This window comes from Podarcis filfolensis, assembly GCF_964270895.1.
Source record: "Podarcis filfolensis genome assembly, chromosome: 15".
NCBI classification, from domain to species: domain Eukaryota; kingdom Metazoa; phylum Chordata; class Lepidosauria; order Squamata; family Lacertidae; genus Podarcis; species Podarcis filfolensis.
The window spans coordinates 14,445,000-14,468,427 of NC_139618.1; the positions used below are offsets into that span (position 1 = coordinate 14,445,000).

Here is a 23,428-nt window from a genome sequence, read left to right on the forward strand (position 1 = left end):
GCAGTATCGGTTTGTTGGGAACCACAGGAGGGGAGAGGGCTTTTGTGCTCGAATCCTGCTTGCTGGTCTCCCCCAGGCATCCAGTTGACCACTGGGGGAACAGGATGCTGGAGGAGACAGCCCACTGGCCTGATCACTTGCCCCACTGCCTCCACCACCTTCCTGGGTGAGAGGAACAAGTTGTGCCAGGTTTAACATGTCCAGTTAAGAAACGAGGCATTGACTACTATACAAAAAGACAGTGAATGCAAGAGAACCTTGTTGTGGAAGAGGTTTAATTTCATTCAACAGCAATTCAGTAACAGCAGCTATGATACAGAGTTTAGGAGAGAATGTACGGACCTGGAAACCAGAATTAGCACCTAAGGGCGTCACAAAGAGAGGAACAACGGCAGGCAAAGGAGCCCCCTTCTTAAGGCAGAGGTGGATATTATCTGTAGCCCTCCAGATGTTGCAGGACTTCAACTCTCAGCACCTCTGACCACTAGTCCTGCTGGCCGCCAGGAGTTGGGATATCCTCAGTGACAGCTGGAGGGACTCACAGATGCATGCACCCCTGCTCTCAGAACGGAAGTGGTAAAATACAAGTTCTCTGCGGTCAGCTTTGTCTGTTCCACCCATGTACCTGGGGTTAAGGAGCGAACACCATAAAAATATTTACCTTTTGAGAAACTCCGAAGAGCTCACAGAATAAAGGAACACAAAGGAAGCGAGGACACAAATGGATCACAGTCTCGGTCTGAACTTATTGCAAAAAAATGGAGAAGGGCCCTGAACAGCAAAACAGCTGTACTCACGCTCTTTTGGCAGACTTGCAGGAATCTTTGTTATTTTACGAGAACTCCATTATCCACCAGCTGGTGCAAAAGACACAGGCTTAGAAAGAATGAGTCCTGAGCCCTGGAATGAATTCTGAGTACTGCAACTCAACTGAGCTCACAGTCCTGGGTATCTGAGGGGCTGCCACATGGGTGGAAAGTGGACTCTCCATCATATGGGGTTTTAAAACAAGAGGTTGTTGTCAGGGATTCTTTAGCTGTGATTCCTGCACTGCAGGGGGTTGGACTAGATGACCCTCAGGGTTCCTTCCAACTCTACAATTTTATCATCCTATGATTCTTTTCCTTCTTTTTTGACTTCCTCTATGTTAATGAGTTGTAAACAATAGTAAACTTTGAAAGCCTTATCACCTCATTTTTCACCCTGGACCAGATGACCCTTGGGTTTCCTTCCAACCCCATGATTAATTTTTTTCTTTTAAAGGAATTCTGACCCCAAGAATCCTGTCTTGGGGTTAACTGAGCTCACTGTCTTTCCTACATAAAACCCCACTTCTGGAAACTCTTTCCCACCTGCCTCCTCTTCATTTCATCAATATCGTTCTGCCTTGCAAGCCAAGGCATTTAACCATCAGAAGCCACACGCTCTTCCTGATCCCTCCCTGCAGATTCCTCTCAACTTCCTGTCTGGCCTTGGTTCCAGAAGCTGCTCGAAAAGCAAGATACTTGGAAATCTACTCCACAGTTCATCAATGATCTGCACATCTACAAGTATGATGGTTAAGACTGGAAGACCCAGGGGCCAGGGGAAGACATGCAAAAAAGTGGCGATTCCAAAACGTGTTGTACTGCGGCATCAAGCCGTTGACACTATAAAGCTCAGCTTCTCTCCTTGTGTCATTTGAAGGGGCTGGGAAATTGAAAGTCTTGTGTCTGCTTTCCCTGCAGAAGGTCCCAGGCTCAAATCCTGGCACCTTGAGGTTAAAGGGATAAGGAAAGACCCGTCTGAAACCCCGGAGAATTGCTGCCAGTCAGTGTGGACAATACTGAGCTTGATGGACTGGCTCAGCATATAAGGCAGCTTCCTATGCTCCTATATTTGCAGGTTTGGCATTAAAAAAACAAAACAGAACCAGAAGTCACTGATACTTAGGATGAATTTAATAGCAGGGGAAACAGCTTTGCTCTTTGCAGGCAAGAGCTTCTAAGATAGGGTCGTGCGCCACCCAAACCTCCCAGCCCTTCGCCAATCCCATACAGGTGTAGAAAAAGCATCAGTTACGGGCCAGTTCATCAATTCAGGCTGGCAAGTCACTGTGTCTGAACAGCGTCACCAGTTCTCTGGCCAAAGGGAAGAGGATTTGACAGGGTGGGTGGACCCAGGCTACTGAAAGACTGGGAAAGAGGGGCAGGAAGGAAAGAGACCCAATTCAGTGGAATATGGACCCTTCCAGTAAGCTACTGGTAAGGAAGGAGTGATCAGAGACTTCACTTAAACCCAGCGCTGAGGAAAGGCTACAGAACGTTACAGATATAAATCGCAAAACAGATATATATACACAATACGGTCACATCTTACACGGGGGGTTGGTTCCAAGGGTTCTGAATATACCCCAAAACACGTATGCTCAAACCACCCCTGCATGAGCATCCCTAGCCTTCCAGAGTCCGCATTGCTGAGCATACAAACACACCCCAGGAAGAGAGCTGAAAAGCTGGTGCAAAGAGAGGTTTTAAGCTCTCCACCTTGCTTGCATTGAACGTGCAGGATTTCAACCAGCCGGCCTTCAACTGCACGTGATTGGAACTGTGCAGGTTAAATGCGTGTAAGACGCACTCGTACTGTATATCCATAGAAGTGACACCTGCAACTTCGGGAGGTTGAGGATTCCACAGAATCTCGTCACGCTATTGTGTCAAATAATACGAGGAAAGGCAGGGAAAGGGGAAGAGGGCTGGTGTGGTCTTCTGCACCCATTACACATTCCATGTCTGTACCCTGGGCTGGCCTTCTTTTACCCTGCAGGTACATATCTGGTCTTCGCATTGCACTAAAGCCAGGCTGAAATTCCAGCTAGAAGTGAACATTACACGGCTACGTATATACACGCTGCCCAGTTTTCTCTAACGCAGGGTGTCATTTTGCCACAATTACAAACAATGCTTTGCAATGACAAAACATTTCAAGGTTGTTTTTATTTTTTTAAAAGGGAGAATGGCCACATTTTTCGAGCACGTTTAATCCCACACTGATGATGGGCCAAATCCTGCTTGCTTTTAGAGCAGTGAAAACTGGCTCATAAACATGTGGGTCCCGCCCGATTTTGCTCTGACTTCGAAGAGACCCAGTTGTGCTGAAGGACAACACAGGAAGAAAGGGTTATTTTCATCTCTCTCTCTCTCTCTCTCTCTCTCTCTCTCTATAAATTCAGCTTGCACCCACCCACGTGCCCTCTCCAGATGTTTTGAAATACAGCTCCCATCAGCCCCAGCCAGCATAGGACACCTGATGGGAGTCAAAGTTCAAAACATCAGGAGGGCACCAGATTAGGGGAGACCAGAGTAACTGGATGAGGAATTGTGAATATTGAGGAGATGGCCTTGTTCAAGGTATACAGTTAAGATAAAGCAAATTGTTTCCCACTACAAGGTTCTAACTTCCTGCCATTCCACCTCCCCACAATTCCTGGGGAGGGGGGAAAAACTTGTAAGCAGTAAATTTAACTCATTGACGGTAAAGAAACAAAAACCAACATTTAGCATTCCTTACCAGATGCCATGCAGGTGAAAGCACAAGCCCAATATTGCAGACCTATTTACAATTGTTAAATATTTACTTTACAACATATTTCCTTCTCCCCGCCCCCAAGAAGGAATAAAAGAGTACCATTCTAGTTTTTTTTTACCTACAACTTGGCATCCCTTGCAAAGTGCTGATAACCACCTTATTTTTTATTTTTGAAGCAGGAAAAAAATACCAGCAAAAACTTCACTTAAAAAAAGAGAAACAAACCAAATATCACACACACACACATGCATACCTTGAAGGGAGAACAGGGGGAGCAGAGAAAAAACCACCTGTGTTTCTTAAAAATTATACCGGATTTGTGTAAAAAGGAAGAAGTTAAATTGGGTTCGAGGAACACACAAAACCCACAGCCCTCATAGTAGCTGGCTAACTCTGGCTAAAATAAGTATCATGTGACACCCTTGCCAGCAAACAGTACCTTTAAAATGTGCCGGTTTTAAATTCCTCTGATTTTCCTGCCCCTCTTTAGCCCACTCCCCAAGCAGAAGGAAGCGGGGTGGGGGACAGAGAGGGAGGGATGTCTCTGAGCCCCAGAAGGTGCTCATCACCCAGCGTAAACCTGGGGCTGCAATGGAGGTGGCAGCTTGTCATTCTCCACGTTTTCAGAGTCAATGGCAGCCAAGGCCGGATTGGGGGGCTTGATTTCCAAGGGATACTTCTCCACGATCTCCTGGACCTCCTTGGTGATCCCGTCAGTCCAGTCAATGAGGTCCCGCTCGAGTTTTTTGGCTTCGCTCACAATCCTCTCCTGCCGCTCGTTAAGCTGGGAGAGGAGGTCAAGGTTCCTGTACATCTGCTGGACTCCTACGCAGACGTCGGCCGGCCAGCTCTCCGGCTCCTGCTTTCTCGGGGACGCTTGGCCGGACATGTAGCGGTCGAAGTCTTCCTCACTCAGGTTGAGGGACTGGGCATCCAGCTTCTCTATGAAGGCGACGGCACAGCACTGGAGGCAGGGGGAAAGGCACCACGTTTATTCCCACGCTATACAAAGCACAAGATCCACACACATAGCACGCCCAACCAGCTAAGCCGCTGTTTTTATTCCAGCTGCTTGAAGTTACTCTTGAGCAGCGGCCGTGGAAGAAAAAGGCGAATTCTATGCTAGGGAGCATTAGGAAAGGAACTGAAAATGAAACAGGCAATATCACAGTTGTTGTTGGCATCCGTCTGTCTCAAGATACAATGAAGTGTGCCTTCAGGGGTGAAGTCTAACTGCTGTGTTAGCAGCACCGAAGTGACCTCCCTAGACCGGCACGAGCCTAGGCAGTGTGTAGGGGGGTCCTGGGCTGCCCAGAGAACAAGACCCCCCCCCAGCCTCACCAATGCAGTCCAAAGGAAAGCAGGGCAATATGTTGGCACCAGCAAGGCTGCAGGAGTTGCCGGAAGGAGGCGTACAAGGCACCATCCAACCACCTTAGAGACTCCACCCTGGATTTGTGTAGGGTTTACACCTTATCCCTTTCTTCTCCTGCAAATATCCTGCAAGGCAGTTTTCCTTCTCCTAGATGGGCTGCCTTCCCAGGCTGATGAGCCCCATCTGCCCCTCGCTTCCCTCTACAGCACAGGCAGAAACTGCCTTATTGTTGTTGGGCCCATGACTGGTCTCGTCCGCTCAATCCAGAACCTGTCTTTGCATGCAGGGGAAGTCCCTAACTCCCCAAGGGTTTGAGATCCATCAACTACCCTCACCTGGTTTAGCTGGCCAGTTGAAGCTGTTTCTCAGGTGTGGCTGCTGTTCAATGCTGACAGCTTCTAGGAGCCACAGGTGAGAGCTGAGTGCAGGGTGGGGACCAAAGGTGGGTGAACTACCCCAGGAGGAACACAATGTGTCCCCACCAGAGATACTAGCCCTCCCCTAACACCATTATTCAAATCAATGGTGCAAGTGAATTTGGAAGAATGTGCAGAGTCCTGGACACCTCAACTTGCAGGAGACTCCAATTCATCAGTTCATCAGTATCAGTGTTTAGTATCAATCTCATTGGAAAAATAAAAATGTGGCTCCCTTCTACAATTGAAGACTTATACAAACTCACAACCTATGAACAACTTGCATATAAACGCAGACTTGCCATGGACAAATTCAATGATATTTGGAATCCACTCTTACAAATACTGTAACAGGTTAAGATCTGGTGAAGTGCAATAACAACTTTGTAAAGTATACAGTTTTGGGTTTTTTCCCTCTCCCCTTTATTTTCCCTTCTACACAGGTGCTGTCTCTCTTTTTCTTTTTTCTCTTTTTTATTTACGTCCCACCATGTTTAGTGCACATATAATTATGTACCTTTTGAACTTGCAATAAAGACATCTGGGGAGAGAAAAACTTGCAGGAGACTCTCCAACAGACTGCAATCAGCTGGGTGTACAAGGGATGATAAGGTGGTCTCTCAAATAACCAGGCCCTGAGCTATACAGGGACTTGGCCCAGCAGCAAATCGACAGCCAGTGCAAATCCCACAAGCAAGGCATCATGTGCTGGTGGCATTTGCCCCCCTCCCCCGGCAAACCAGTTGCCTCCATCTGCACCAGCTGCAGCCTCTGGACCAACCCCAAGGGCAGCCCCACACACAGCGCATCGCAGTAGTCCAGTCATGAGGTTACCAATGCATGGGCAGCTGTAACAATGAAGCAGCCCCTGCTTCCTGCCCCTCACCCCCTGATGTACCTACCAGGTTTGTAAAGTAGTAACCATCTTCGCCAGACATCAGCCGGCTGGGGTTGCAGAACCGGGTGATATACTGGATGTTGGACTGGAGGCGAGGAGGGTTCCCCTTCAGGACAATGTAGATGAGGGTGGGCAGGAAGTCATCGGCCGAAGCTGGCTCGTCCTTCGTGGTCCGGATGGCAGTGAAGATGTGTTTGCTGCAGCTGGTGATGCAGGCCAGCTTGTCCCGGGGGACACGCTTGGAATCCATCTCGATGATGTCTGCGAGACACGGGAGAAGCCCAGAGGGTTAGGCAGGGGTGCATTCTCCAGCAGCCACGTGCCCACAGAGGCTCTGGCAAATAGGAAGGTCAGAGGCTCTGGTCCATCTGGGTCAGCGCTGCCGACACTGAACGGCAGCCGCTCTCCAAGGTTTTGTGCTGCTATACAAGCCGGTGGCACGACCGCATTTGGAATGCGGGATGCAGTTCCGGTCGCCTCCCCTCATATTGTAGAGGTTCAGAAAAGGTCAAAGGGATGAAGAGGCAAAGGTTGCAGCCTTTGGGGTGTTTTGGCTTGGAGAGAAGGCAAGCCGAATGCGCCCTCTACAAAACTATGCATGGCATGGGGAAGGCAGGTAGAGAAAAGTTTTTCTCCCTCTCTCGTCCTACTCGTGGGCACCCAAAGAAGATGAACATTGGAAAATTCAGGATGGACGAAAGGAAGTCCCTTCATGCAGCACAAACGGCGGAACTCCCTGCCACAGGAGGCAAAGGCGGCCACCAATTTGGGTGGCTTTAGAAGCAGACTGGACAAATACGTGGAGAAAGATATTGATGGCTACTATCTATGTCCTGCCTGCACATCTGGAGGCAGCAATGCTGCTGAATCCCAGTTGCTGGGAGCCACAGTCCTGCTTGCTGGTTTCCCTTTTTGGCATCTGGCTGACCACTGTGAGAACAGGAGGCTGGACTAGATGGGCCTTTGGCCTGACCCTTAAGACTCTTCTGATGTCCTTGGGACTCTCCCTGGGCCACGCTCTCTCACCACCGCTACTTCCTATTCTTCTGGAGTGTTTCTGCCTAGCTGGAATAAGCCCTTTAACTCTGGAGAACACAGGTGCATGTATGTACAATTTTCTGACTTAGATGTGGCCCAAAACATAGCCTACTTTTCCCTCTGGCTCTCCCAGAGTTAGGTAGCCCTACCTGGACATACTGAGGACCTGGACCTAGTAGAGCTTTCTGTGGGTAGTGCATGCGTTCTACCACTGAGCTTATGGCCCTGAGCAATAAACCTTGGGGAATCTTGTAAGAAACACAAAGACGCCCCTGTTTCTTGAGCGGTCAATCCCGATCCAATCTTGGATTGTTTTCCACGGAAAGCAAAGCCACACACCGTGGGCTGCATCCATGTTCTTGAGGGCCGCCTGTTATGGTGCTTTAGCAGAGACATATTTGTTTCTGTGTCAGTGATTTTAAGGCTGGGCAATGGTTTTTCAAAGAGATCATGGCATTCCACCCACCCTTGCGCCAGCTGGGACCCAGCATCCCTCGGCATACCTGTGATGGCCTTTACGACCACGTCGGAGACTTCAGGGATTTCTTCATTGACAGGAACACAGAGCATCTGAGGAGTGACCCAGTGCAAAGCTCTGAAAGTAGAGGAGGAGAGAAAGAGAAAGAGCTTAAGAAATCAAGTTGGTAGAGCATGAGACTCTTAACCTCAGGGTTGCGGGTTCAAGCCCCATGTCGGGCGAAAGATTCCTGCATTGCCAGGGGTTGGACGAGACGACCCTCATGGTCCCTTCCAACTCTACAATTTTAAGATTATGGATTTTGGGAAAGCAAAGTTACAGCTACACTTAAAGCACTCTCTTATTGCTTTAACAGATATGGAGAACCCCAGGAACTGTAGTTTGTCCAGGGTGCTGGGAATTATAGATTGATGTGGTCAATCCCCTTACATGAACTACAGTTCCCAGAATTCTTTGGGGGGAGCCATGACTGTAGTGTGAGAGTGCTCACGTATGGCATGAATGCGGCTGTAGTTTAACCTTCTTGGCAAACTAACATGCTCAACAAGCTGAAAATATTTTAAAACAAGACTTTAAAAAAAAAAAAGAACAAGCAGAAAAAAATACTTTAAAAACTGAATACAACCACCAACTACTTATTTCTGTATTTCTTGGGCCTGGTATGCTAATATATAATCTTCAAATGAAATTGATTTAATCTTATTTGTAAAATTAGTAGCTAACCCATGTAATACTCCTTTCTGAACCTGATGTCCTGCGGTAAAAACCATGTAAAAATAAAAACTGACAATTAAGTAAATTACAGGGATGAATAGCAGAAAATTGCTTTTTTCTAAACATCGTTTTGCTGCTGCTATTGTTATTCTGTTTTTAATACAGTGTACAGAATACAAATTACAAGACATTAATCCTCCTTTCATTATCAGGAGCAGCCCGATTAGACATTCATCACTAGGGATATACCATGCACCATTTTGTTTTAAAGGCTGGTGGACCAAAGTTGACTGTAGCAGAAAATTTATTGGGGGGAGGGATGAGACATGCAAGAGGAATCCAGCTAAAAATGTACATTTGATAGTACGCAGTGGCCTCTAACTTGCATGACCCAACTACAGGGTCAGGTTCCTCCACCTGCCACTCAAAAATCTATGTGGCTGGGTAAGATTCCCAAGCAACATTGGTTGCTGGCTTGAAAACTACAGGGGCTGAGACCAAATAGCACACAAAGGCTTATAAATGAACTAACTTAGTTGGTCTTTAAGGTGCTACTGGAAGGGAAAAATTTTTTTTGTTTTGACTATGGCAGACCAACACGGCTACCTATCTGTAAATGGGCTACTCATTTACTGTGACTGTGTAAAAGTCCTGTGGAACGCTCTGCCACTGGAGAGTCAAGCAGACGCCTTCTGTGCCAACTTTTAAATGCCTGCTTTTTTTTTCCTATTCCACCAGGCTTATGCAGGTAATTAAGAATACATCATCTTCCACAATGGGTAACGAATGTCTGCTTTTCAAAAACGAAGATGATAGTTTTTGGTATGATTTTCTCTTTTTATTGCTATAAATTTTTAATTGATATACAGTGGTATAAAAATATGTTTATAAATGAGTAATAAAATTAATTCAAAATCTCTTGCTTTCCCTGTAATGCTAGGGTCAGTGGTAACCCACCCAGACTGTGTTTTGTTTTAGCTTAGTGGACTATGTTCCTGCTTGTTTTTACATTTTTTATTTGTTTGCATACTTTACCAAAAATGTCATTTTGAAACTTTTTTTTTTAAAATGGGGGTTTACAAACGAGGCAAGGACACACCTTGGTGCCACCCTGAAGCAGGCAGAAGCGTAGCAACTACATACAGGCTTATCAAGCTGACGGCAGAACAACTTTCCCCAAGGGGGCCTTCCCAGAGCCGTACCTGATCCTCCTTTGGACAGCAAGGTCCTTCTTCTCATCCTCCGTGGTTTCCGGGCAAAAAACGTATTTGTAAAGCCGAGTCATGACGTACTTCTCGATCTGGTCCATAGCCTTCTCCGCTTTTTCCGGGGACACTGAAAAGAAGACATCCCGAGATCAAAGAATACCTGGCTTCCCCACACAGTTCGAAGAAGCGGAGGCAGAGTCTGCACCAAGCTTCTGGTTCCACCTGTTTTTAGCCAAATGCTGCCTGAGAAAACACCTGAGCATCTTCTAGTCAAGAGCTCTCCTTTAAGAGCTGCCCTGCTAGATCAGACCAGGAGTGGGCTCCCTTGTGGATGTAGCCTACCTTGATTTCAGCAAGGCATTTGACAAGGTGCCCCATGATATTCTTGTAAAGAAGCTGGTAAAATGCAGTCTTGACTATGCTACCACTCAGTGGATTTGTAACTGGCTGACTGACCGAACCCAAAGGGTGCTCATCAATGGTTCCTCTTCATCCTGGAGAAGAGTGACTAGTGGGGTGCCACAGGGTTCTGTCTTGGGCCCGGTCTTATTCAACATCTTTATCAACGACTTGGATGATGGACTCAAGGGCATCCTGATCAAATTTGCAGATGACACCAAACTGGGAGGGGTGGCTAACACCCCAGAGGACAGGATCACACTTCAAAACGACCTTGACAGATTAGAGAACTGGGCCAAAACAAACAAGATGAATTTTAACAGGGAGAAATGTAAAGTATTGCACTTGGGCAAAAAAAATGAGAGGCACAAATACAAGATGGGTGACACCTGGCTTGAGAGCAGTACATGTGAAAAGGATCTAGGAGTCTTGGTTGACCACAAACTTGACATGAGCCAACAGTGTGACGCGGCAGCTAAAAAAGCCAATGCAATTCTGGGCTGCATCAATAGGAGTATAGCATCTAGATCAAGGGAAGTAATAGTGCCACTGTATTCTGCTCTGGTCAGACCTCACCTGGAGTACTGTGTCCAGTTCTGGGCACCACAGTTCAAGAAGGACACTGACAAACTGGAACGTGTCCAGAGGAGGGCAACCAAAATGGTCAAAGGCCTGGAAACAATGCCTTATGAGGAACGGCTAAGGGAGCTGGGCATGTTTAGCCTGGAGAAGAGGTGGTTAAGGGGTGATATGATAGCCATGTTCAAATATATAAAAGGATGTCACATAGAGGAGGGATAAAGGTTGTTTTCTGCTGCTCCAGAGAAGCGGACACGGAGCAATGGATCCAAACTACAAGAAAGAAGATTCCACCTAAACATTAGGAAGAACTTCCTGACAGTAAGAGCTGTTCAACAGTGGAATTTGCTGCCAAGGAGTGTGGTGGAGTCTCCTTCTCTGGAGGTCTTTAAGCAGAGGCTTGACAACCATATGTCAGGAGTGCTCTGATGGTGTTTCCTGCTTGGCAGGGGGTTGGACTCGATGGCCCTTGTGGTCTCTTCCAACTCTGATTCTATGATTCTATTCTATGAACCAGGAAACTCATTCAGCCCCTTATGTATGCTACTACTGGAAAACGAGCGAGGTCCCAACCAAAGAAGAATTGCAACTTAAGTAGACATAATATGTGCAGCTTGCAGACTTAACATACAGAAAAAGAGAACAAGAAGAACATACGTTTAGAGAAGATTGGCAAATGTTTATTGAATATATGGGAAATAATTGTGTGCAGCTGAAAATGCTGGCAGCATTAAGATACATTCAACAGTGTAAATAAGTTTTGATGGATGCAATAATGGAATACTGAATGGTATAGTTTTTGTAAAATATGCAGGGATTAATGATATGTAAAATGAACCATGGAAAGAGAAGAAAGGAAGTCACTGATATCTTAAGGATGTAAAAATGAGTGTTTTAAACTGCAAAACAGAAAATTTAATAAAAATTATATACAAAAAAGAAAAGGAAAGGAAACACGTTCAGCCCAGACACTGAGATCCGGATCCAGCTCTGAGGGCCTTCTGGTGGTTCCCTCATTGCAAGAAGCGAGGTTATAGGGAATCAAGCAGAGGGCCTTCTCAGTAGTTGTGCTCTCCCTGTGGAACACTTTTCCATCAGTTGTCAACGAGATAACTGACACTGAGAAAACATCTGAATATGGAAGTTCTTAATATTTGATGTTTTACTGTGGTTTTATAATTTGTTGGAAGTAGTCGGAGTGGCTGGTCGGAGTGGCCAGGCGGGGTATAGATAATAAATTGCTGTTGTTGTGGTTTCTGAACTAGAAGCTTGAGACCGGCTCAAGAGCCAAGGGTCAGACGGCCCATTTTCTGAACTCTACAGCATCACAGGACCCAGCCCTTGTGCCCTAAATCCCTTTTTGTTGTGAGGAGGGGGGAAAGAACATGGCTCTCCTCAGAGTCGGGTGCTCACGCTGTGTTTTAAAGTTCCCTCTTGCTGAAGTCTAAAGTAAGAGACTGGCTTCATTACTACCAAATAAATGAAGTCTTTAAACAGGACAGGAAAATTGGCTTCCAGGTGGAGAGGTCAAAATTAGAAACAGAGCTATTGGAACCCAATACTAAGAATCTGTCAAGAATGTATAACTTGCTGTTGAAATGGAATACACAGGATGAGACGGTTAAATCAGCTATGATTAAATGGGCACAATACATTGGTCATAACATTATGTTTGCTGACTGGGAACAGTTATGGACCACCGGTATAAAGTTCACGGCATGTAATGCCTTAAGAGAGAACATTATGAAAATGATATATAGGTGGTACATGACCCCAGTCAAGCTGGCAAAAATTTACCATACGCCCAATAACAAATGTTGGAAATGTAAGGAAACTGAAGGTACCTTTTACCACCTTTGGTGGATGTGTCCTAGGATCAAGGTCTTCTGGGAAATGATTTATAATGAAATGAAAAAGGTGCTTAAACACACTTTCGCGAAGAAACCAGAAGCCTTCCTCCTGGGCATGGTAGGCCAATTGGTGTCAAGGAAAGATAGGACGTTTTTTATGTATGCTACAACAGCAGCAAGAGTACTCTTAGCAAAGTATTGGAAGACACAAGAGCTACCCACACTGGAAGAATGGCAGACCAAGGTGATCGACTACATGGGACTGGCGGAGATGACTGGCAGAATCCGTGACCAAGGGAAAGAGACGGTGGAAGAAGATTGGAAGAAATTTAAAGTTTATCTTAAGAATTGTTGTAAAATTAATGAATGTTAAAATGTCTTGGGTAATGTAAAATAGAATTGCAGTGACAAACAATTGGATATGAAAAAAAAGAGTTAAAGAATGTGCTATAAGAAATTGAAATTAGGGGTTGCTGGAATGATTTAAAACAGGGATGCAGAAAGGGGAGGTATGGGGAAGTCGCTGAAAGAAGGTTTTAAGAAAGAAAGATCAAGAAATTATACGTGTTTATATGTTTGTTTGTTTATGTATTGTGTTGTATTGTCTTTTAATATGTGTTGAAAAACCAATAAAAAATTTATAAAAAAAAAAAAATTAAAGTTCCCTCTTGCATGCTCCCACAGAAAAGAGGCCCACACAATCACAAAAAAGGCTATGGAGGGCTACTAGCCATGATGGCTCTGCTCTGCCTCCACAGTCAGAGGCGGATATGCTTCCAAACACCAGTTGCTGGAAACCACAGGAGGGGAGAGTGCTGCTTGAGGGTTTCCCCCAGACATCTGGTTGGCCGCTGTGAGCAAGATGGGGTAGCTGTGAGGTTACCAATGAATGGACAACTGTGTTCAAGCTTTCCCAATCCTGGAACAGCCGTAGCTGTCTTGCAACCAAAGCTGTTATGTGTGTGCATGCCTCCCCTCCCAAGCCCCACTACCTATCGGCAGCTAAGAGCAGAAATGAGAAATACCTTTCCAGCGGCTCTGCAACTTATCTGCCAAGTTCTGGTAGAAGTCCTGGGCGTATTCGGACTGTTCCTCAATACTCAGGTCCTGGAAAAGAGCACCAGTCGTGCAGGTGAGAATAGGCAGTGCAAAGTTACGAGAAAGAAGATTTCAGACTACTTCAGAAGGTGGGCCACCTTCCAATGAAAACCGAGGCTGGATGGCGTCCTGCCAGAGGGTCTTTAGCTGTGACTTCTGCATTGGTTTTCCCCAATATCTATTTCCCCCCTTGTTTACCAACTATCCCAAAAAAACAACAACATAGTATCTGAGTAGGTTATCTTAAGATGTGGCAGCTCCATCTGGGCCAAATTTCAAACATTCCTGCAGTAAAGACTGAAGTACGTATGCATACTTTCCCCATAAATATAACAAAAGCATACTACTTGAGCAGATAATCAGGACATTCACATTCTTTGAAGGGGCATAGTTGTTTTCCATTTTCACAAGTCAGCTCAACACCTAATATACATTAATTTCACTCCCTCAAAAGCAAGTCCCTGGTTTTAATTCCACCCACCCTCACTCCCAGAGCCTCCGACGGAAAGTGAGGCCTCTCCGCTCTTGCGAGAGGGACCTACCCGCTTGTGATGCATGTTTTCCAGAAAGTGTTTGCACTGCTTGTAGATCTCCTGGCCGGATTTATGGTATGTCTTGAGAAACTCAATGAACTCTTTGGACACCCGGTCCGTTTCGATGCTGACTTGCCGGCTGATCGAAGGGCTGGGAGCCTTAGTGTCTGGGACATCTACGGGAGAGAAGAGCACAACCCTTAGGGCACCCCATTATTTGACTTCTGCCAGGTTTATATTATGAACTGCAAAAGGTTCACTAACCATTCCATTTGGAATGTTGAGAAAGTCCGTGGTGCACCTGTCATAAAATGGCTGCCAAGGGAGGGGGAGAACACAAAATGGTTGCCACCTCTAAAAGAGCAGAAATAGCAGCCAAAAAAATGCTGTGGGTATTGGGGGGGGCAACATTGCATCTATCCTCTGTTCGGAAGGGAAGGGAAGAAGTGGGTATCCAATTTTGCACTGGAAAGCCAAGCCAGTGCAAACAGAAACTGAGCTGGAGGAGCAAAGGGTCTCCCCTGCGCTGTGGATTTTTGAGGTGATCTTTCGCTGGCGCCAGAGGAGGTCCTGGCACCCTCATGGCCCCCCCTGCCATAGAATAATGGGGTGGGAGAACTGTTCCTGAGTAGAAAGCACAAAGCTCCATCCAGGCACTTCCAGACTGACAAGGTTTCCTCTCCCTCAAATGTTGCCTGGGGGCAGCCTTACCACCAGACTGCCTCAGTGGGAGGGATGGGAAGCAGGCAGCTTACTCCATCAGCTTTGCCAAACATCCAGCTGCTTTAGGCACCTCCTGCTTCTGAACTGCGACAGCTAGTCGTTCTAAGAACTGTGCTGCAGGGGGTTGGACTAAATGACCCTCAGCGGTACCTTCCAACTCTACCATTCTATGATTCCATGGTGCCCAAATTTGTTTTTTTCCTCTTCCCTGCCCATTCCTTTACCCTCGTATGTCGCACTTTCTGTTTATGGATTGTCAGCCTGTGTAGGCAGGGACTGTCTTGATGCAATTGACTGCATGCCAGCCGCTACGGGAGCCCTTTCGGCCAAACAGCGGGCTCCAAAGGCTGCCGAAAGATAAATTAAGCAACACAGTGTTTTAAAACGGCCACCAGCCCCGAGACAGCGTTCCGCAGGCTGCAAACACACAAAAAGGCACAAGCAAAGCCAAACATTGTCACGGTGCGCTCCAAAATGCAGCGGAAAGTCACCCACCTCTCCGTTTGCCAACCAGGACTGTTCGGAATGGAGGGATGGAGCGTGAGAAGGCGACGCAAATGGAGCAGAGCAGACGAGCGAAAAGCGATGGAACGAAAAGAGAGAGGGAGAAGGAGAGAGAGAGAGAGAGAACAAAACACAGGACAGTCTCAGTTTGCGTTTCACAAATACAACAGCGAGCAAAGCACAAATGTGTCAGAGGCAGGGCACACGATGACAGATGTCGGTTTGCAAGAGGGAGGGGAAGACACCAGGAGGCGTTTCACCATTTCCAGGGCTACCTGGAAGATCGCATCTCCCTGTACAAATCCGCCCAGGTGCTAATGTCCTCGGGGAGCACCTTCCCTGCGTCCCTGGCAACCTGAAAGAGAGCCTTTTCTGTGCCTGCTCCCACATTCCACATTGTGGGATCCCCTTCCGAGAGGTCAGGCTGGCTCCCTTCTGCCGGCATGCTAAAATCTTGCTGTTCAGATAGGCCTTTGGAAACTAAGGTGCAGGCAATGCACCTGATATATTTTAACTACTAACTAGGTTTTTTTATGATTAATTTGTGTTTTGTAACAATGTTTTTAAGTGGTGGAAGCTGCCTCAAATCCCAGCTTGGGAGAAAGTGTGGGATATAAATAGATTAAATAATAACCCTTCACAGGGGTGCTGTGGGGGCTAAATAAGGAAGGGCAGAACCATGTATGCCACCTTGAGCTCCTTGGAGAAAAGAAAAGGTGGGATACAAATGTTAAATAATGGCTGTTCAGCAACCATTGCATCCAACCACCAGGAGCTCCTTAGTATGCAGTGATGCAAGATGGCAATGAATTGCTTATCACTGCTCTGTGGCAGGGCTGGTCCAGGTGAGCTGACCTTCCCACCGGAGCAACTTCTTTTAAACTTGCACAAAAACTCTCCTCTTTTAACCTATTTTCAGCTACCTGACTTCTGAGTGCCTTCCCTCTTACACACTCTTACACACATGCTTACACACTGTCATCCCCTTTCCCCGACCTTCTTTCCTTCTCTTCTTCCTTCATCTCTCTCTTCCCCCTTTCTTTTTCCTTCTTTCCTGCTATGGTATCTCTTCTCTCTTACATATCCTGTCTCAATTATTATTATCACTATCAGTTTTATTTCAATGCACCTCTCTCTACTGATTTCTGGGGGGCAGAGGGAAGAAAGAGAAAGAGTGTGTCCCTTTCATATTTGCTTATACTAACCTCATTTCTAACAGATGGGGTAAGGAAATTAAGCATGCACAAACCTAACAAAATTGAATATCAGCTTTTTTGTATTTTAGGCACCCCCTCGCCCTAAAAAAAAAAAGCCATGATGAGGCACCACTAAGATGTCTGAACCACATGGCAATACAAATGAGTTTATCTGAGCTTTTTAAACACAAACAAAAAGCACATACACCCTTTTTGGGTTTGTGTATCTAGCTCAGGGGCAGGGGCGCAAGAGAAGGAAAATGTATGGATTAGGAAATTAGTGGGGCTGTGGGACTAAGCACCACAAGACACACACACAAACACACACTGAAGACAGAGAGTGTCCAGGAAACAGTGTTCTACCCAAAGAGGACACACAGCCTGGCATTATCTTTTAAGTGACTTCTTGAAGACGTGCAACTGCACACCAAGCGTCTTCACTGTTGACTTTGCTGCAGCCTAATGTACACGGTGGAGGCTTAAAAGCATGCCTGCCCCTTTGGAGCCCCTTTCACACAAACACCAAACCCCCAAACCCTCTACTTGAACAGGTGGGGCGGGGGAATAGGAAGGTGGAGACTCACCGCAAGACACAGAAACACACAGGAAGCTCAAAGGCAGGCAAAGCATCAGTGAAAACTGTCATCTAGAGGAACATCCACATCAGCCTAAAGCCTCGCACTACGGTTGTGCCACTTTCCTGGCTAAGCAAGTGCCAGAGGACCATAATTTCTCCAGGACTACAGGAAGCAATATGTGTTCCTTCTTCAGAGCCGCCCCCACCCCCACCCCCGCGCTTGAGGGGCAGGGTGTGGGGTTACAGCCCTCCAGTCACTGCTAGGCTCCAACTCCCATCAGCTCCAACCCTTGGTCAAGAGATGATGAGAGTTGTGGTTAAGATACGAAGAAGAGCCCAGCTGAATCAGGCTCACTTATGTCTAGCATCCTCTTCTCACAGTGGCCAACCAGATGCCTGTGAGAACTCGCACGCGGTACCAGAGCACAAGAGCCCTCTCCTCTCCTGTGGTTTCCAGCAACCACTATTCAGAAGCATCACTGTAACTGTTGAGAGAGAGAGAGCATAGTCATCATGGCTAGTAGCCATCAATAGCCCTCTCCTCCAGGAATCTGTCTAATCCTCTTTTAAGGATTTGATAGTGGTTAAGGGACCCGATCATCCTCAAACACCCCAGCAGGAGTGGGGCCCTACAGCCCTCCAACAACTCTCCCATTTCCCCTGACCACTGACCATGCTGAGCAGGGCTGAAGGGAGATGGAGTCCCTTTGTACCTGGGGTGCCACAGGTTCCTCGCTCTTGTTGTAGCGTTGAGGGGAGGGCAGGGAGAAGACAGCCAGGAGTCTAAATATCACGGGCGATATGATGCCCAAATTGTCCGAAACCTGGTAACTGTTGAGAACAGATGCGCTTCTGGAATCTTAGCGGTTTTACGGAGAGCAAGGATTTAACTCACTAGACATTTAAGGCCATTTAGGCCAGGTTTTGAACCACATGTTCTTCTTCGGCAATTACATTTGGAGCAGAAATCGGGAAGGTAGGTTATCACAGGGGGCAAATTCCAGAGGCAAGAGACTAAGCAGGGAATCTTAGAACTATCACAAGTGATGGATCTTTTCATGCTGGATGCTGGGGTCCAGGATGTGGGACACCATTGCTACTATGCCATGCGGGGAGACACTCCAGCATCATCTAGCTGGCTTCTGTCAGAAACCCCGCGCTTAATCCCATGTGGTGTAGTGGTTAGTGTTGGACCTGGGAGAGACCAGGGTTCGAATCCCCAGTCGGCTCTGAAGCTCACTGGGTAACCCTGGAGCCAGCCACTGCCTCTCAGCCTAGGCAACCTCATAGGGTTATTGTGGGGATTAAATGAGGAATCATGTATGCCACCTTGGGCTCCCTGCAGAAAAAGGTGGGATATAAATGTGATAAATAACATAAAATAAACTTGATCCAGCCTTTGACTTCAAAAATATGATATCCAACTTTTGGATGGAGAGGGAGTACAATTTCCTGAAACAGTCAATCAGTGCAGCTCATAAGAAGTTTGGCAAAAAGCAGCAAGGAAGAGGAGAGCCCTACTGTGTTCAGAAGAACACAAAGAGGTCGTGCTCAGGAAAAAGGGGGCCGACCTGAGGCAGGGCTCAGTGGCAGAGCATCTGCTTTGCCTGCAAAAATGTCCAATGTACAATCCCTAGCATCTCCAGGTAGCTCTGGGAATACTCTAACTGGAGAGTTGCTGCCTGCCAGTGTAGACAATACTGAGCCAGATGGTCCAATGGCCTGACTCTGTATAAGGCAGCTTTCTGTGAAACAGAGTTGTACCACCCTGTAGTTCAAGCACATCAGATCTAGTAGTAGTAGTAATAATAATAATAATAATAATAATAATAATAATAATAATTTTTTATTATTTATACCCTGCCCATCTGGCTGGGCTTCCCCAGCCACTCTGGGCGGCTTCCAAAAAAATATTAAAATACTGTAATACATCAAACATTAAAAGCTTCCCTAAACAGGGCTGCCTTCAGATGTCTTCTAAAAGTCTGGTAGTTGTTGTTGTTCTCTTTGACATCTGGTGGGAGGGCGTTCCACAGGGAGGGCGCCACTACCGAGAAGGCCCTCTGCCTGGTTCCCTGTAACTTGGCTTCTCGCAGTGAGGGAACCGCCAGAAGGCCCTCGGTGCTGGACCTAGAACGATGGGGGTGGAGACGCTCCTTCAGGTATACTGGACCGAGGCTGTTTAGGGTCAGACCCTATGACCAGCAAGTGAGGCCTTCTTGGTGGGGCTGCCACCGGGACTGCCCACCTGATGCTGACCTACAACAGAGCCTTTTCAGTGGAGGTTCCCTGGTTGTGCAATACCTTCCCCAGTGAAGCGTGATTGTCTCCATCCTTATTCAGGAGAAATGTTCCTATTGACCCAGGTGAATATGGTGACTGAAGAAGACTGTTCCTAGCAACCTTGAGAACATGGGATGGGAAAATGTGTTTAATGGCCTGTAGAGTAATTTTTTGAACGGTAAACTGATTGTAGATGTTTTTTATTATGTTTTTAGAATGTTTTAAAATGTTTGCTTTGTTTTTGTTTCAAATGGTACATCTGTTTCCTGCCCATGGCTCCTCAGTAAAGAGGAGCAGAATATAAACTGGACTGAACTGAACTGAAAAATAAAATAAAATTAATTCAGAGTCCCTGCCCCTCCCAAGACTAGCAAAACTAGAATTATGTAAGGTCAGTCAATTTGCAGACTAGGGGCAGAGTCATAGTGTGTGGTTATAATTATGATAAAGGGCACCTTCAGCCCTGTTCTATTTCTACATTCAAAGACTTGCTTTTTTAGGGAAGAAGAACACTAATAGTTGACCTAAAAAAAATAGAAATATAATCTCATTTCTGTCACATACAACTCCTAATTTCCCCTTTTCACTGTTATGGCCTGGAGCGGCAGCTTTGATCCAACAGCTTCTATCTCTCAGAGCCTTTTTTAAAAATCTGCCCTTCTTAGAGCCGGAAGGAAATATTCCAATTCAGAACAGTCTCAAGGCCTGAGAATTTTTAATTTTGCTTAAAACCTAAGAAAAGAAACATCAATGCACACAAGAGACTCCATTATGCACATTCAACACTTTTGTAAGTTAAAACCGTGTGGAATGCAGCAAGTCTTTTTATCCATATTTTCTTGAATGAAAGAACCAAGTTTTTAGGCTCCTAAGCTAGCTTCCGGAATGTTTTAATTACATTTATAACCCTCCCTTCCTCCCAAAGGAACATGGGTAGCTTCTGGCTTCCTATTTTATTTATCTAAACAAGATTCACATACTGCTTAATGGCAAGAAGCTCTCTAAGAAAAAGCCCCTGCAGGCCCCCAGCAAATTGTAGAGCAGCCTTTGCTGATCAGGTGCTCTCCAGAGGTTCTGGACTACAATTCCCATCAGCCCCTGGGCAGCTGCCTGCTCCTTCCACAGCAGCTAAGGTCGTCTGACAAGGTCCTCCTGGCTGTGCTGCAGCCTGCAGAGACCTGCCTGACTGCGACCAGCGGGAGGAAATCCTCATGCAATCGCCTCCCTTCTGAATCAAGACAGGTGCAGAAACAGAAGACCCTTCTGCATCTCACTAAAAACATATTCTCTCCCACCTTTGCTAGACCCTGATACCAGGTGATCACAACAGCTTGAAATATATCCGCTCTGGCCCGATGCCAGCTGCTATTTTATTTATTCTGCAGGTATTTTTGTACACAGCCTTGTGATGCTCAAATACCTAAGAACACAAGAGGAGCCTGCTGGATCAGGCCAGTGGCCCATCTAGTCCAGCATCCTGCTCTCACAGTGGCCACCCAGATGCCTCTTCTGGGAAGCCTGCAAGCAGGACTCAAGCACCACAGCTCTCTCTCTCTCCTCCTGCGGTTTCCAGAACAACTGGTATTCAAAGCATTGCTGCGTCCAACCGCAGAGGCAGAGTAAAGCCATCACAGCTTGCAGACAAGGATAGCCTTCTTATCCTCCATGAACTTGTCTGATGCTTTTTTAAAACCATCCATGTCGGTGGCCATCACTGCCTCCTGTGGAAGCAGGTTCCACAGTTCGCTCAGTGCAGCTGCCTCCATGTTCTTGCATCCTCATAGTAAAATTGCTCCCTTCTACAGTGATACCTCTGGTTGCGAACGGGATCCGTTCCGGAGGCCCATTCACAACATGAAAAGAATGCAACCTGCAGCAGCGCATCTGCGCATGCGCAGGTTGCGATTCACCACTTCTGTGCATGCGCGTGACATCATTTTGCGCTTCTGCGCATGCGCGAGCAGCGAAACCCAGAAGTAACCCTTTCCGGTACTTCCATGTCGCCGCAGGACGTAACTTGAAAGAACGTAACATGAAGTATGACTGTATTGAACTGTAACTTTCTGCTCCATAGCCCAAGCTAGCAAAGGTAGAAATACCAATGCAGCATAATGGTTAAGACTATGGTTGGGACTATGACCTGGGAGACTAGGGTTCGAATCCTCACTCAGCCATGAAGCTCACTGGGCAACTTCAAGGGCCACTCACTGCCTCTCAACCTAACCGACCCTCACTGGGTTGTTGCGGGAGATTAAATGAGGAGAGGGGGCAACCGTGTTTGCCACCTTGTACTCCTTGGAGAAAAGGTGGGACAAAAATGCAATAAACCAATAAATAATAAAAACCTGCTTCTTTAGTTCTTTGCTTAACTTGAGTCGTGGTCTTGGCCCTTCCGGCAGAAAGTTCAACCAAAATAATAGAACTGCTATCTGTGTCGTCTTGCAGGGAAATGATGAACGTGCTCAATTTGAAGGACTGCGGTGTCTCCAATTCCAACATGGGAAAGGTGGTAAGGAAGCAGTTTGATCAATTGATGAGAGGCTCTATGGGAGCTACTCCTGGCACAACCCTAGCTTTGGATTCGGCAAAGCTGCTAAAATGAGCAGAGAGGCGGGTTTGGTGCGGCTGGGCCGCGTTACCTTCAGCAGGAGAAGAGAGTTCCCAGGGTGGAGTAAAAATCTCCTTCAAGTCCCTGAGAAGGTTATCAGCACTGAGCTCCTTCCCAAGCTGTCCGGACTTAACGCTGGACTCCTGAGCGGCTGGAACAAATGCAAAAAAGGCAAGGACTCCCAAGGGTGACACAGTTAAGGGAGAGGGAGGAGAGGAGAGACCACAGATCTGGCAGTTCTCGTTCGCAGACAGGAAGGGAGGCCCTGATGAACTGCAGGTAGTTTTATAGTGTTGGAAGTGTGGGATAGGACTTGCTGAGAAGGGTGTGTGAAGGGGTTAAAACAGGCAGAGAGGGGAATCTCCCAGTGCCTACACTGTCTCTTCCTGCCCTGTCTGTTGAAACTGCAGACTGATACTCTTGGGTTGCAAATTCTGGCTTCCGCCACCCCCCAGCCCCCTTCTTCCAACCCTGTGCAGAAAGGCCATCTCAAAAATCATCTCTGCTGAGAACAAAGGACAAAACGTGGCTCTCAATGCTGTCATTAGCTGTAGCGTTTCCTTTACAATAAAGGTAATGCAGCTGTATGTGCTGTGGGTTGTGCACTTTGAGAGCTCTGCTGGTTTATCATAAAATAATATTTTTCCGAGTTAGGTGATGACTCAGGCCAGCTGATTTAAAAGTCTGGAAATGGCCACAATAATTGCTGTCTACTAATCCAAAAGACTAGTGAAACAGAAAAACTTGAAATCATTACCCAGCTGTTTTTAAAAGCCCCCCTAACCGCTCTCCCCGCTTACCCTTCTTAGCTCCCGGTCGAGATGATGCCCCAAAGAATTTCTTCACCGTCGTCACCTTCCGTGATTTCTCGTTGGTTTTCTTCTCCTCAAACTTGGTGAACGTGAGCGACTGAGCCCCTTGAGGGTGCTGAGTGCTTGCGTAGGCCTCCTCCTCCTCACGCTGAAGCCTGCAACCGGGTGGAGAAAACATCGAGCCACAGTTAGTTCCAGCAAGAAGCACTGCTGCTGAGTTTCACCGGCAGCTGGGAATCCCTCCTGTCTCCTCCAGGGTCAGATTCTGGCTCCACAATAAAATCAAGTCACACGTTTAAGCATAGCTGTCAACTTTCAGATTTGAAAATAAGGGATCAGCAGCCTCAAAAAAAAGGGATCAGCAGCCTCACCTGTCCCGGGGACAGTCTATGGGATATCTAACAATCCAGGATAGCAGCGGGAAACGGCGCTGGGATAAGGGAATTTCCCACAAAAAAAGGGAAGGTTGACAGTTATGCATTTAAGCCAGGCTTCTGGCCTACACCTTGCAGCAGGCTGGGAATGGCAATACTATAGACTGCAGTAGGTGTATACCATTTCTGAATGTGCCC

General features: G+C 46.7%; 1 protein-coding gene across 5 annotated transcripts in view; it reads right to left on the minus strand.

Moving 5' to 3' along the window:
• Positions 1-258: 258 nt before the first annotated feature.
• Positions 259-23,428, minus strand: part of RABGEF1 (RAB guanine nucleotide exchange factor 1) — a 32,635-nt gene continuing 9,465 nt past the window's right edge. For 2 of the 5 annotated variants that reach the window (XM_083588115.1, XM_083588116.1), the window contains exons 3-10: positions 22,845-23,011; positions 22,076-22,195; positions 14,163-14,329; positions 13,548-13,629; positions 9,689-9,821; positions 7,798-7,889; positions 6,261-6,517; positions 259-4,531 (exon numbers count right to left, since the gene is read on the minus strand). In XM_083588115.1, the coding sequence (XP_083444241.1) occupies positions 4,133-4,531; positions 6,261-6,517; positions 7,798-7,889; positions 9,689-9,821; positions 13,548-13,629; positions 14,163-14,329; positions 22,076-22,195; positions 22,845-23,011 (1,417 nt within the window). In that variant the 3' untranslated portion in view covers positions 259-4,132. Of the gene's footprint in view, positions 4,532-6,260; positions 6,518-7,797; positions 7,890-9,688; positions 9,822-13,547; positions 13,630-14,162; positions 14,330-15,371; positions 15,393-22,075; positions 22,196-22,844; positions 23,012-23,428 lie in introns of all 5 variants that reach the window. The other 3 variants (XM_083588119.1, XM_083588118.1, XM_083588117.1) reach the window with 2 other exon arrangements.